This window comes from Babylonia areolata, chromosome 3, assembly GCF_041734735.1.
Source record: "Babylonia areolata isolate BAREFJ2019XMU chromosome 3, ASM4173473v1, whole genome shotgun sequence".
Lineage (NCBI taxonomy): Eukaryota > Metazoa > Mollusca > Gastropoda > Neogastropoda > Buccinidae > Babylonia > Babylonia areolata.
The window spans coordinates 49,869,633-49,882,479 of NC_134878.1; the positions used below are offsets into that span (position 1 = coordinate 49,869,633).

The following is a 12,847-nucleotide window of genomic DNA, read 5'->3' on the forward strand; positions in this document are numbered from 1 at the left end:
GTCATCTGAAGTCATCTTGCTCACCAAGCTGGTACACAGCACTGCAGTTAACTAGCTGCAGCTGCCTCAAGTCTTTACACTCCCAGGTACATCAGAAACAGCAATAGCCATGTAAGGTGCCGCTTTCCAGTCAACTACTGCTAAAAAAACAACAACCGATTTATCTTCAACAGACCCTGTGCACAGTTTTATCAATGACCATGTGAATGATCCTCGGAAAAAGACGTTTTCCTGCCCATAACAAACAAAGCAATACTCTCAGCTTTCACTGTTATCATCTCAGAAAGCAGAATCCTAGCTCGTCAAATGAAAATATCAAAAATATTCTCTCAGCGTTACTGTTATCCTCATAAGACAAAAAAACACACACTTTTTAGATGATGACTGAATCTGCTTTAAAAGCAGTCATTTCCAATGTTTTTGTCAACCAGTTTTTCAAGAAGCTCTCAGTTCAGTACTCACAGACGTACCCCAATAATACTTTGACATTTAATGAATACAGAAGCCAAACACTTACCCTTTGTAAAAAAAAAAATTAAAAAAAAGAAAGAAAAAATAGTACAAACAGAAAAAAAAAATATATCGTGTTGGGGGAGTGGAGATGGGGTAGTGAGGGGGTGGGGGGCGGGGGGGGAGGGAGCGGGGAAGGAGGGTCTCATCATCTTCTCTTCATGATCCATCTTCAGTAGCTGCTGGAAGAAAAAAAAACCTGACCCAGTAGACGCAACATGGCAGCAGAACTGGAAAGCTTTTTAGCTGAAATGGTGTGGGTCATCATGCAGGAGAGACATACTAACAGGATTCATTGAAACAGCTGTTAGCAAAAAAAGAAAGAAAAAAAAGCCTTGCTTAGCAGACTGATGTGTGCAGTTCCCGGTTCATTCAAACATACCTAGCACCACTGTCCATCACTTTGGACTGGAACATGCAGTGGGCTGCTGGCAGTCTTTCTTTATTCTTTATTTTTGCTCGGTGTGCTATCAGCTTTCTGATCAAAAAACAAAAAATGTCTTTCCTTCATCAGGTAAAAAAAAAAAGCATCGCTAAGCAATCTTAAAGCATTTTTAAACTACAAACCAGAAAAAAAAAACTGAAGCAAAAATTGCACTTTCTCAATGACCCCCACACACATACATGTACCACCAACAAGTAATGAACAAACAAAATGACAACAACAACAACAAAAAACAAAAAGAACAATCACCTCTCACCCTGTTTGAAAGAAACGATATAGGTTTAAAAAAAAAAAGAAAAGAAAAAAAGGGGCATCTCTCTTCTCTTCCCCTACGTCTCCCACCCCCACTTCCCCTCTTCCATTGTCATCCAGGAAGTCCCAGCCTTCAACAAACTCTTGTCAGAAAAAACAAAACAACTCAACACTTTGTGTTTTCAGTTCACGACACCAAAACAAGGTTAAAGCTGTGGTAGTGTCCACCAATCGCAAACAACAGTCAGTGTGAGGCTTCCTTCTCCGCCCCCTTCCACCAGCCCACTCCGACCCACCCCTTTAAGACATGCACACACACACACACACACTCACACACACACACACACACACACACAGAGCTCCCCCATGGGGTGGGGGAGATCAGACCGATTCACCGGTTTTAAACGTCCAGGTGTTTGCGGCACTGCACGACGTTACGACCACTGTTGGCGTGGCGGATCAGCTTGACCTTGAAGTCGGTGGCCAGCAGCATGTCCTTGAGACAGCCCTCGTAGCTGGAGGTGAAGCGCCGCCCCGTTGCCTTGGCGACGTCCGGCATCCCGCCTGTGTGTGTGCACACCAGAACCGGACGATTATTATCATTATTTGTTTTTTAATCTATTTTAGCAAATGTCATTTGCTGAGACACAATCACTCACAAATGATCATCCAGAATGGAGAAGGCTAGTGCACGAGTCAGCATCGCAGTGCCCCAACGGTTCCCCACGGAACTAAGGAACCAAGGCAAGGCAAGGCAAGGCAATTTATTTTATATACTGCCAATTGTTCTTAATTACACCGTTCTTAGATGTTGTGTCCAGCATTCCAACTGTTGAAATGGGATCCAGCCAAGTACATTGGAGCTTTCAGTACTTAAACATATGTATATTTCCTGAGAGTTTGGGGGGGGTTGGGGGTTGTTTTTTTTTTTCTCAAATGCTGCTCACTGTTCTTAAATATATGAAATCTTAGAAGTGCAAACGCAATTTAATGTGATCCCTTTAAATGTTTAAGCATGTACATGTGCTGTAAGAGATTTTTCTTAATGCAGCTAATTGTTCTTGGACATGTAAAATTTTCTTAGATGTGTCAGTGTAATTCCATGTGATCTATCTAGATGTTTAAGCATGTAAATGTCTCATAGGAGGTTTTTTTGGTTTTTTTAATTATGCTAATTCTTCTTGAAAACATGTTTTTTTCTTAGATGTAATCTTATTTGATCACTTTAAATAGTTGAGACATGTACATCTCTCTTCTGTGTGTATTCTATGTTTGCACTTTAGCATGTGCAGCATGACCCATGTTAATTTTCTCTTGAGAGATAACAAAAGTTGATTCGACAGTTTCGCTAATATTGACCAGGAAAACTGACTCGTACAGCAGGTTATATTTCATCAATGCTGTCAACAGGTAACAAGACTGAAATGATCAAATGAAAACCTGATAATCCCTGCCCCTCTGTCTCTCTCACTCACACACATCCACTCACTCACACGCACAAGCATGCATGCATGCATACACACACCCACAAACACACTCCTTCCCATTCCAATGCACATGACACCTTCCCACACACATACTCCACCATCTCCCTCCCCAACCCCCCTTTCTTCCTGTTTCCGGATCCTTCACCCCCTACACCCTCCATCACACACACACCTTTCACTACTTTTTCCCAATCTAATAATGTTTAGAGTAAACATATAAAACTGAAAACAAAACACAGATAAACACACACACGCACGCACACACACACACACACACACACACACACGCACGCACACACGCACACACACACACACCTGTACACCCACAAAACAGAGGTGTACTGACCCAGGTAAACAACACGGTTGGTGTTCAGCATGGTGTAGGTGCCAGGAGCGCTGCCCTCCACAATCTGCCGCCAGTCCACCTCCATGTAGGCATCCTGGTTGTCTCTGTTAGACACACACACACACACACACACACACACACACACACACACACAGGGTATACACGCACACACACACACACACAGGGTATACACACACACACACACACAGGGTATACACACACACACACACACACACACACACACACACAGGGCATGCACACACACACACACACACACACAAACACACACAGACATACACACACACACAGGGTATACACGCACACACACACACACACACACACACACAGGGCATGCACACACACACACACACACACACACACACACACAGGGCATGCACACACACACACACACACACACAGAGGGCATGCACACACACACGCACACACACACACACACACAGGGCATGCACACACACACACACATACATACACACACCACACACAAGCATACAGACACACATGTGCACACACACACACACACACACACACATACACACACACACCACATACAAGCAGACAGACACACATGCGCACACTCAATTAGTACAGTAGAGTACAATACAATACAGTACAGCACAGTACAGTTCAGTACAATACAATTCCATACAATTCAAACACAAAATCCATTAAACCTCAAGAAAACGACTCAAGAGATCTGTTGCGACAAAAGTTTCATGATCTCAAGGAGGCTTCACTGCTTTCCCTATATGCTACACCAGATCTGCTAGGCAGATGCCTGACAGCAACGTAACACAACGCCCTTAGTCAGGCCTTGAGTGCATGCATATTTGTGTACTCATCACAGTGGATTTCTTCAACAGAATTTTTGCCAGAGGACAACACTCTTCTTGCCATGGGTTCTTTTTCAGTGTGCCATGTGCATGCTGCATACAGGATCTCTGTTTTCGTCACAAAGAAAACTAGACACTCAGTTTGATTCTCCAGTCAAACGTAGGAGAAAGGGCCGGAGCAGGAGTTGAACGTGTACCCTCATGGACATTGTGTTGGTAGACAAGCACCTTTAGCATTCTTCCACTTTCCTTCCAAACATGATACAATACCATATAATACAATACACCTCAAGACAACTTAAAGATATGTTGTGAAACATAAGTCATACAATCCAATACCAACCAATCCCCAAATACAATATCCAGTAAACCTCCACACCACTTAGAGATCTGTTGAGACGCAAGAAAAATTCAGTACTGTACAATACAATACAAATACAATATCCAGTTATCAAAAACAAATCTTTATAAACCCTGTTCCCCCCAAAAACAAAACAAAGAAACCCCCGCTCACCTCTGAACGCGGATGAAGTGCCACTTGCCGTCGAAGAGGCGGGTGTCGTTGTAGCCGATGAGCGCCTCCCCGCTGCCCAGGTTGAAGCGCAGCTGCAGACTGCCGTCCACAAAGCCCAGGGCCACGTAGTCAAAGTTGGCGCTGCTCTCCTCCACCACCCCCTCCCACAGCGGCTCCTGCCCGCTCCAGAACAGCAGTCCGCTCCTCCCCCGCGGCTTGATGTACAGCTGGAGGTCCATCTTGTTGCCCGTCACCCTGGGTGGTCATGATCATCATCATGATAATGGGGAGTGGATTTTATGCTTACCTTGCTGCAAAGTTGCTCCGAATGCTGCTGCAAAGTCTCGACTCGTGAGAACCTAGCCACTCTTACCGCCAGGCGGAAAAAAGAAATGCACCTTCCTAATGTGTCTCATGAGAACCTTGCCAAACTAGTGTGTAAGAAACATGTCTCTGGTATGTATCCAAATAGATATGTTTTCAAGTATAGCTTTTTTTTTGCTTTTTTTTTTAGGTGTCCATGAGATCATAATGAATATAATCATATCAATAATAAGTAACGACAATAATGGTTTGATGAACAGCTGCAGGTCCATTTTGTTTGAGTGGTCATGATAATGATCATACTAATCATACTACTACTAATGCTAATACTACTACTATTAATAATGATAATAATCATCATCGTTCTCATAACAGATAATGATGATGATAATAATGAATAATCATCATCATCGTACTGATAATAAGTGATGATGATGATGATAATGGTTTGATGGACAGCCGTAAATCCATCTTGTTGCCTGTCACCCATGAGTGGTGATGATAGTGATTATGATCATCATCATACTACTACTACTAACAATGATAATGATCATCATCATCGTACTGATAATAAGTGATGATGATGATAATGGTTTGATGGACAGCCGTAGGTCCATCTTGCTGCCTGTCACCATGAGTGGTCATGATAACAATCATCATCATCACCATCATCATCATACCAGCAACAAATGATGATAATTATACTGCCAAAATTTCCTGCCCATTCTCACTTTCTCTTTCCTGACACATATGTACAATACATACTTTGAGCATGTACACACAAATGCATGCCCACGAGCATGTGCACATGCTGTGCTTCTGCCTCAACCACTCCTCTAAACCATGGTCTAAAATCATCAGTGAACAGACGGTAAACTAATGACCAACCAGCATACAAATTTGTACAGAGCATCATTAAAACCATGCACAGAAAAGTATTGCACAACGACTGGATGGCCATGATTACTCAATGAAGAGTGAACACACCACACACACACACACACACTATTTTAACCCCTTGATTGCTGCTAAATAGTACGCTCATCAGTGAAGGACCATTGAGTTCTTTATTTAGACTTCTTCCTCCTGGGGAATCTATCAACTTTGCTCAGCAAAATCAATCAGACCACTGAAAAGTGCACAAAGAAGCAATATCCGCACTAGCGATACACGCCAAACTGATCTTATTTCATCTAAGTCCTGTGAAAAGTTGAGGGGATCAAAGGCTGACTATGCACAAAGCAGCAGCTCACCTTTTCACAATGTCTTTGTTTGTGTACATAAGGAAGCTGGAACCGCTGAACATGGGTTTGGTCGGCAAACGCTCCAGTTCTGAAAAAAACAAATACAAGAAAAGGACTAAAATAAAAAGTCAGGCAACGTTTATTTATTTTTTTGCAAAACTTGTTTTATTCAATTCAAATGTATAACAGTGTAAGCAATCACTTTCATCTGCTTTGCTTTGGATTTTAATTTTTTTTTAAATGAAAACATATATCATGAAAACATTAATATATAGAGAGAGAAAAGTGGCTGCAAATACATAATGTGAAAAAAGAAAGACAGAAAAAAACTGAACACTCAGAGAAATCGTATATGAGTCAGACTTGTTTACACTGTAATAGGTTGGAATACAGACTGCTATTACAACATACTGTTTCCAATGGGAATTTACGATGTCAGGCCTCAAGGATATCATAATAATAATAATGGTATTTATATAGCGCTGAATCTTGTGCATAGACAAATCTAAGCGCTTTCGCACCAGTCATTCACACGCATGCATAACTCTAATACTGGAGAAACTGAAGACAAGGAAGAGGCAGGGAAGGGAGGCTATTTTGGGAAGAGGTGGGTTTTAAGGTCAGACTTGAAAGAGCTGAGTGTGGAGACTTGAAAAAGCGAAAGAGGAAGTTCACTTCCAAATGCAAGGTCCAGAGACAGAGAAAGAACGGCGGCCAACAGTCGAGAGTTTGAATCTGGGTATAATAATAATGGTATTTATATAGCGCTGAATCTTGTGCATAGACAAATCTAAGCGCTTTCGCACCAGTCATTCACACGCATGCATAACTCTAATACTGCAGAAACTAAAGACAAGGAAGGGCAGGCAAGGGAGGCTATTTTGGGAAGAGGTGGGTTTTAAGGCCAGACTTGAAAGAGCTGAGTGTGGAGACTTGACGAAGCGAAAAAGGAAGTTCATTCCAATCGCAAGGTCCAGAAACAGAGAAAGAACGGCGGCCAATGTAATATCATGTTACATGGTAAAGATAAAACACATTTCATTTTCACACAACCAGCATAAAAAGTCAATCAACTTTTAAGGTTGACAAGAGAAATATTTTTAATCCGTTGGCGCAATAGCCAAATGGTTAAAGCGTTTGACTTTCAATCTGAGGGTCCTGGGTTCGAATCTCGGTAATAGCACCTGCTGGATAAAGGGTGGAGATTTTTCGGATCTTCCAGGTCAACATATGTGCAAACCTGCTAGTGCCTGAACCCCTTCGTGTGTATATGCAAGCAGAAGATCAAATACACACATTAAAGATCCTGTAATCCATGTCAGCGTCCAGTGGGTTATGGAAAAAAGAACATACCCAGCATGCACACACCCCGTAAATGGAGTATGGCTGCCCACATGGTGGGGTAAAAACGGTCATACATATAAAAGCCCACCCGTGTACATACAAGTGAACGTGGGAGTTGCAGCCCATGAACACAGAAGAAGAAGAATCCGTTAGTGATTTCTCAGGCAGAGACAACAATGACTATTACTGGTTGTCTCCTTTTGATCACTGTTCTACTTTTGAAAAATATGTGAAGAGTGTGTCAAAGGGAAACAACTGATGCATGCCCAGAAAGCTGACACTTTTGTTTGTTTTTTAAAGTGGGAATCAGACAGTGTATCTTGGTAACGGCGCCTGGTGGGTAAAGGGTGGAGATTTTTCCAATCTCCATGGTCAATAATAATAATAATAACAATAATTCATAACTTTTCTATGGCGTGATATCCAGTACTAATGCTGCTCAAAGCACCTTACATTATCGAGCCAGATATAACATAAAACATTACAACAGCTCAATCCAATGCGTTCACAGAATGAATAAAAGAGCATGATCCACCAAACAATAACATATCAAGTAAATAATGCTTAGATTAAAAAGAAATACATTCCTTAAAAACACACATTTTTTAGACACACACATACATGCGCGCGCACGCTCGCACTCGCACACGCACACACAACATATGTGCAGACCTGCTTGTGCCTGAACCCCCTTCGTGTGTATATGCACACAGAAGATCAAATATGAATGTTAAAGGTCCTGTAATCCATGTCAGTGATCGGCGGGTCAGGGAAACAAGAACACATCCAGCATGCACACCCCCAAAGCCAGAGTATGGCTGCCTACATGCATGGCAGGGTAAATAAATAAAACGGTCATACCTTAAAATGTTACATGTCTGTCTGATCGTATATGTGTGTGCACCTGAAATCTACAATGAATGACACAGGAAACGAATGATGAGCGCCCAGTGGCAGCTGTCAGTCAGCTCTTACCCAAGTAGGCAGCCTGTTGTGCAAATTTTAATGACTCCGTGTCAGAGCTTGGTCTCTGACCAAAGATAGGCGCTACACAACCATCCACATCTATTTTTTGGCTGCTGCCCCATCACCTGTGTTGTTTGGGTGGCAATAGGCGAATGGTTAAAGCGTTGGACTTTCAATCTGAGGGTACCGGGTTCGAATCTCGGTGGCGCTTGGTGGGTAAAGGGTGGAGAATTTTCCGATCTCCCAGGTCAATATATGTGCAGACCTGCCAGTGCCTGAACCCTCTGCGTGTGTATATGCATGCAGAAGATCAAATACGCACATTAAAGATCCTGTAATCCATGTCAGAGTTTGGTGGGTTATGGAAACAAGAACACACCCAGCATGCACAACCCTGAAAACAGAGTATGGCTGCCTACATGGCGGGGTAAATAAACAAAACGGTCACACACATAAAAATGTTATATTTTACATGTTTGTCTGAGTATGTATGTGTGCGTGCCTGAAATCTGCTTGAATGACACAGGAAACGAATGATGAGCGCCCATTGGCTGCCGTCAGTCAGCTCTACCCAGGTAGGCAGCCTGTTGTGTAAATGACCCCGCGTTTGTAAAGTGCTTAGAGCTTGGTCTCCGACCGAGGATAGGCTCTAATAAGTATCCATATCAACTAATCAATCGATCACTTTTCTCCCTTGCTGCTCGCTCCGAGTTCCTGATACATAATCCATATCATCAGCACCACTGACCTTGCTCACAGTTGCTGTTGGTGTAGCCCAGAGGACAGGCACACTGGTACACCTCCCCATCAGCCCGGCACTCCCCGCCGTTCATGCAGGGCTCCCCCTCGCATGGATGCTGACACGGCTCCACGTTACGGCCTCCCACGTTGTCTTCCAGCAAGGCAAGCGGGCGCTTGTTGATCACAATCTGCCATGTAATGATGATGATGATGATGATGATGGCGATAATAATGTGAATTTATATACAGCCAATATTCTCTAAATGACAGTCTTAGGTGTTTCACAAAAAAAATGGGAAAATACACACACACACACACACACACACATGCATACACAAACACATAGACACACACACAAAAGCACTTGCAAGTGTCCGCCTACACACACACACACACACACACACACACACACACACAGACCAGAAGTACACAATAAGAACAATGGAAATGGCACAGGCGTGTTGTTCTACGTAAGTTTAAAGAAGCAGGTTTTCTGGGAAGGCTTGAAGTTGAATGAAATCGAAGAAGAAGAAGAAGAGTGCCTGATTTGCAGATAGTTGGTTGATTCCAGACAGTTGGTCTATGAAAACAGAAAGGTCGCTGACCAAAAGACATGCATGACATGATAGGTACAAGTGAACACACCCTTCACCACTATCAGTGAGTGAGTTTGAGAGTTTCGGAATTTGTAGGTTGTATTTTTGATCATATACTATTTATGACTGTGTACCATGATTTGTGTGTGTGTGTATGTGTGTGTGTGTGTGCATGTGCTTGCATGTGTGTGTTTGGGGGCACACGCGCGCGCATGTGTGTGTGTGTGTGTGTGTGTGTGCGTGTGAATCATTTAATAATGTTTTGTATCTTGAGTTCAGTTTTTCCTTTTTAATATTTACATATGTTTGTTTTTTTTGTTTTATAACTGTTTGTAAACTCCCAGGGCTTATTTTCACGATTAGGCATAAATGCTCATAATAATAATAATAATAATAATAATAATAACAATAATAATAATGATACTACTACTACTACTACTAATGATAATGTATATGCACATCCACTCACACACGCACACACACACACACACACACACACACGGAAACCCCATCCCACCCCACACACACAGTCTGATTTCCCCTTAATTTTTTTTTTTTTTTTAAGACAACAGACCCGATTATATATATAAAAAATTTAAAAAAAGAAGAAAAAACAGAAAAAAGACAAAAAAGCCAGGGACCTTCTGTATGTAGCCGACAAAAAAGAGGTTTACCCACCAGGCACTGTTACCGAGACACACAGAGTCTGATTCCCCCTTAAAAAAAAAAAAAAAAAAAAAAAAAGAATATATATATATATATAAAAGGATTAAAAAAAAAAATTTTAAAAGCCAGGGACCTTCTGAATGCAGCCGACAAAGGAGGAGGATAGGTTGGCGTGGCGCGAGGTGTGGTCCAGGTTGTGGTGGCCGCCCAGGAACAGGTTCTGCAGCAGCGTCAGCTGCGTGTACGCGCCCCGCGACTGACCCTTGACCTCCGGCCCCTCGTCCACCCGCAGCACGCCCTCCAGCCCTGTGCGCGAGGCGCGGATCACATGCCAGTGGTGCAGCCTCAGGGGGGCGTCACTCCTGGTCACAACACACACGCACGCGCACACACGTTCAGTCGTTGGCAATCCTAACAACGATAACAACAACAATAACAATAATAATAATAACAATAATAATGATGATAATAATCATGTGCATGTATATAGCACTTTTCCTAGAAATCGAAGCACATCTATCAATACATGTGGAATCAATAAGACACACAAATATAATAATAATAGTAATAATAATAATAATAATAAAATAAATCAATCAATGAACTAATAATAATAATAATAATAATAATAAAATAAATCAATCAATCAATCAAAGCAAAATAAGGTGAAGATAAAAACTCGCTATTAACACCATTTAAAAAAAAACAAAAAAACACAAAAAACAACAGCAGCGCAACACCACCCACAACTATTCTTACATGTCAGAGTGAAAAACAATCATGCATATAAAAGCCCACTCAAACACACGAGTGAACATGTGAGTTGCAGCCCACAAAGAAAGATGAAGAAGAAGACACGCACAGTGCAAAGTCGTTGGCTTCAGTTTAACTTTTTTTTTTCCCCTTTTTCTTTTCTTAACTCTTTTTTTTCCTTTTTCTTTTCTTAACTCACTCAGTACGGCCAATCCTCTCTTCTCCTCTACACAGACCCCTCGGATGTCCAGTGGGTGTCCGAATGACCCAACCTTTAGCTTCCATCGTCAGACTTGTGGTATTCTTTGTCAACATTCACCTCTTCAGTATAAGAGCCTTCCACTTGCAATATTTTGATGATGGTAACTGGGGTGAAACGCTGTTAACGTCGTCTCTTTCGCCGTTCGTATGGAGAGAGTTAACCCCCCTTGACTGTGTTTATGATGTTGCGCTTACATCCATAGTGATGTCATTGATGACATCATCAAAAGAAGGAAAAAATCTCTGGAAGACTGAAAATTCACGTATTTGATCTAGAGTGGTGTATCTCCAGACTGTTTTATCAGTTTTGGGCTGATTGTACTGGATATTGTTTTCTGACGTGAAACCCCTCTTTCTAATTCTACTGTTTGTTTTTTGACAGGTGCAATAGCCGAGTGGTTAAAGCACTGAACTTTCAATCTAAGGGTTCCGGGTTCGAATCTCGGTAACAGCACCTGGTGGGTAAAGGGTGGAGATTTTTCCGATCTCTCAGGTCAACATAATTATGTGCAGACCTGCTAGTGCCTGAATCCCCTCCGTGTGAATACGCAAGCAGATCAAATATGCACATTAAAGATCCTGCAATCCATGTCAGCGTCGGGTGGGTTATGGAAACAAGAACATACCCAGCATGCACACCCCCGAAAGCGGAGTATGGCTGCCTACACAGCAGGGTAAAGACGGTCATACATGTAAAAGCCCACTCGTGTATATACGAGTGAACCTGGGAGTTGCAGCCCAGGAACGCAGAAGAAAGAGAAGAAATTTGTTTTTTTCCGACAGTCAAGTGGTTAACACACAGCCGAAAGCACTGAGAGACACAGAGACAGCCAGACACAGAGAGACACAGAGAGAGAGAGAGAGAGAGAGAGATAGTACTATACATACATGAAAACATAACACAGTTCATATGACATTTTCAATATTATGTCATTCATCCTCAAAAAATGTCTACACACAGAAAATTTGCATTTCTTTCATAGTGTTATTATGTCTTTTATATTTTTTTTGTTTGTTTGTTGTTGTTTTTTTTGTCTAAACCTTTTCTTTTTAGGTGAAAAAATGGCATGCTCAGTTTCAGATGTTTTTCTTTGTTTCTTTTTTTTCTTTTGAGAAAAAACATAAGACATTAACCTGTTCACACACACTATTGCTTCATTTTAAAATCTATAAAAAATAAATAAATAAATAAAATAAATTAAAAAAGGGTTAAAAATAACTTTGGCATACTCTTGTTCATAAACACACTTGTTTCTTTTCCATAAAATTGGCACATCCCAGATCTAGTTTGGAAGCTGTAATCTGTAGCTTGAATAAAAAAAAAATTTTTAAGTTCAGCTTAACATTATATGTTAGAAGCAAACATCTAATGTTATTTCATAATTCACTCATATAATATAAAGGTAAATGTGGTGGATTTTAACTCAAGCCATCCACATCTTGGCCACCTCGATACTTCTCAAAATGGCAGACAAAACTTGATCTAGGCATACCATGGGCAAATATCTGCTTATTTCTATGGTATAGTTATGTAAGAATTTAGAAAA

General features: G+C 41.5%; 1 protein-coding gene across 1 annotated transcript in view; it reads right to left on the reverse strand.

Moving 5' to 3' along the window:
• Positions 1 to 669: 669 nt before the first annotated feature.
• LOC143280609 (pikachurin-like) overlaps positions 670 to 12,847 on the reverse strand; it is a 49,718-nt gene continuing 37,540 nt past the window's right edge. Inside the window, 6 exon segments of the mRNA XM_076585324.1 lie at positions 670 to 1,771; positions 3,041 to 3,144; positions 4,406 to 4,660; positions 5,983 to 6,061; positions 9,032 to 9,212; positions 10,420 to 10,648. Of these exon segments, the coding sequence (XP_076441439.1) occupies positions 1,608 to 1,771; positions 3,041 to 3,144; positions 4,406 to 4,660; positions 5,983 to 6,061; positions 9,032 to 9,212; positions 10,420 to 10,648 (1,012 nt within the window). The 3' untranslated portion in view covers positions 670 to 1,607.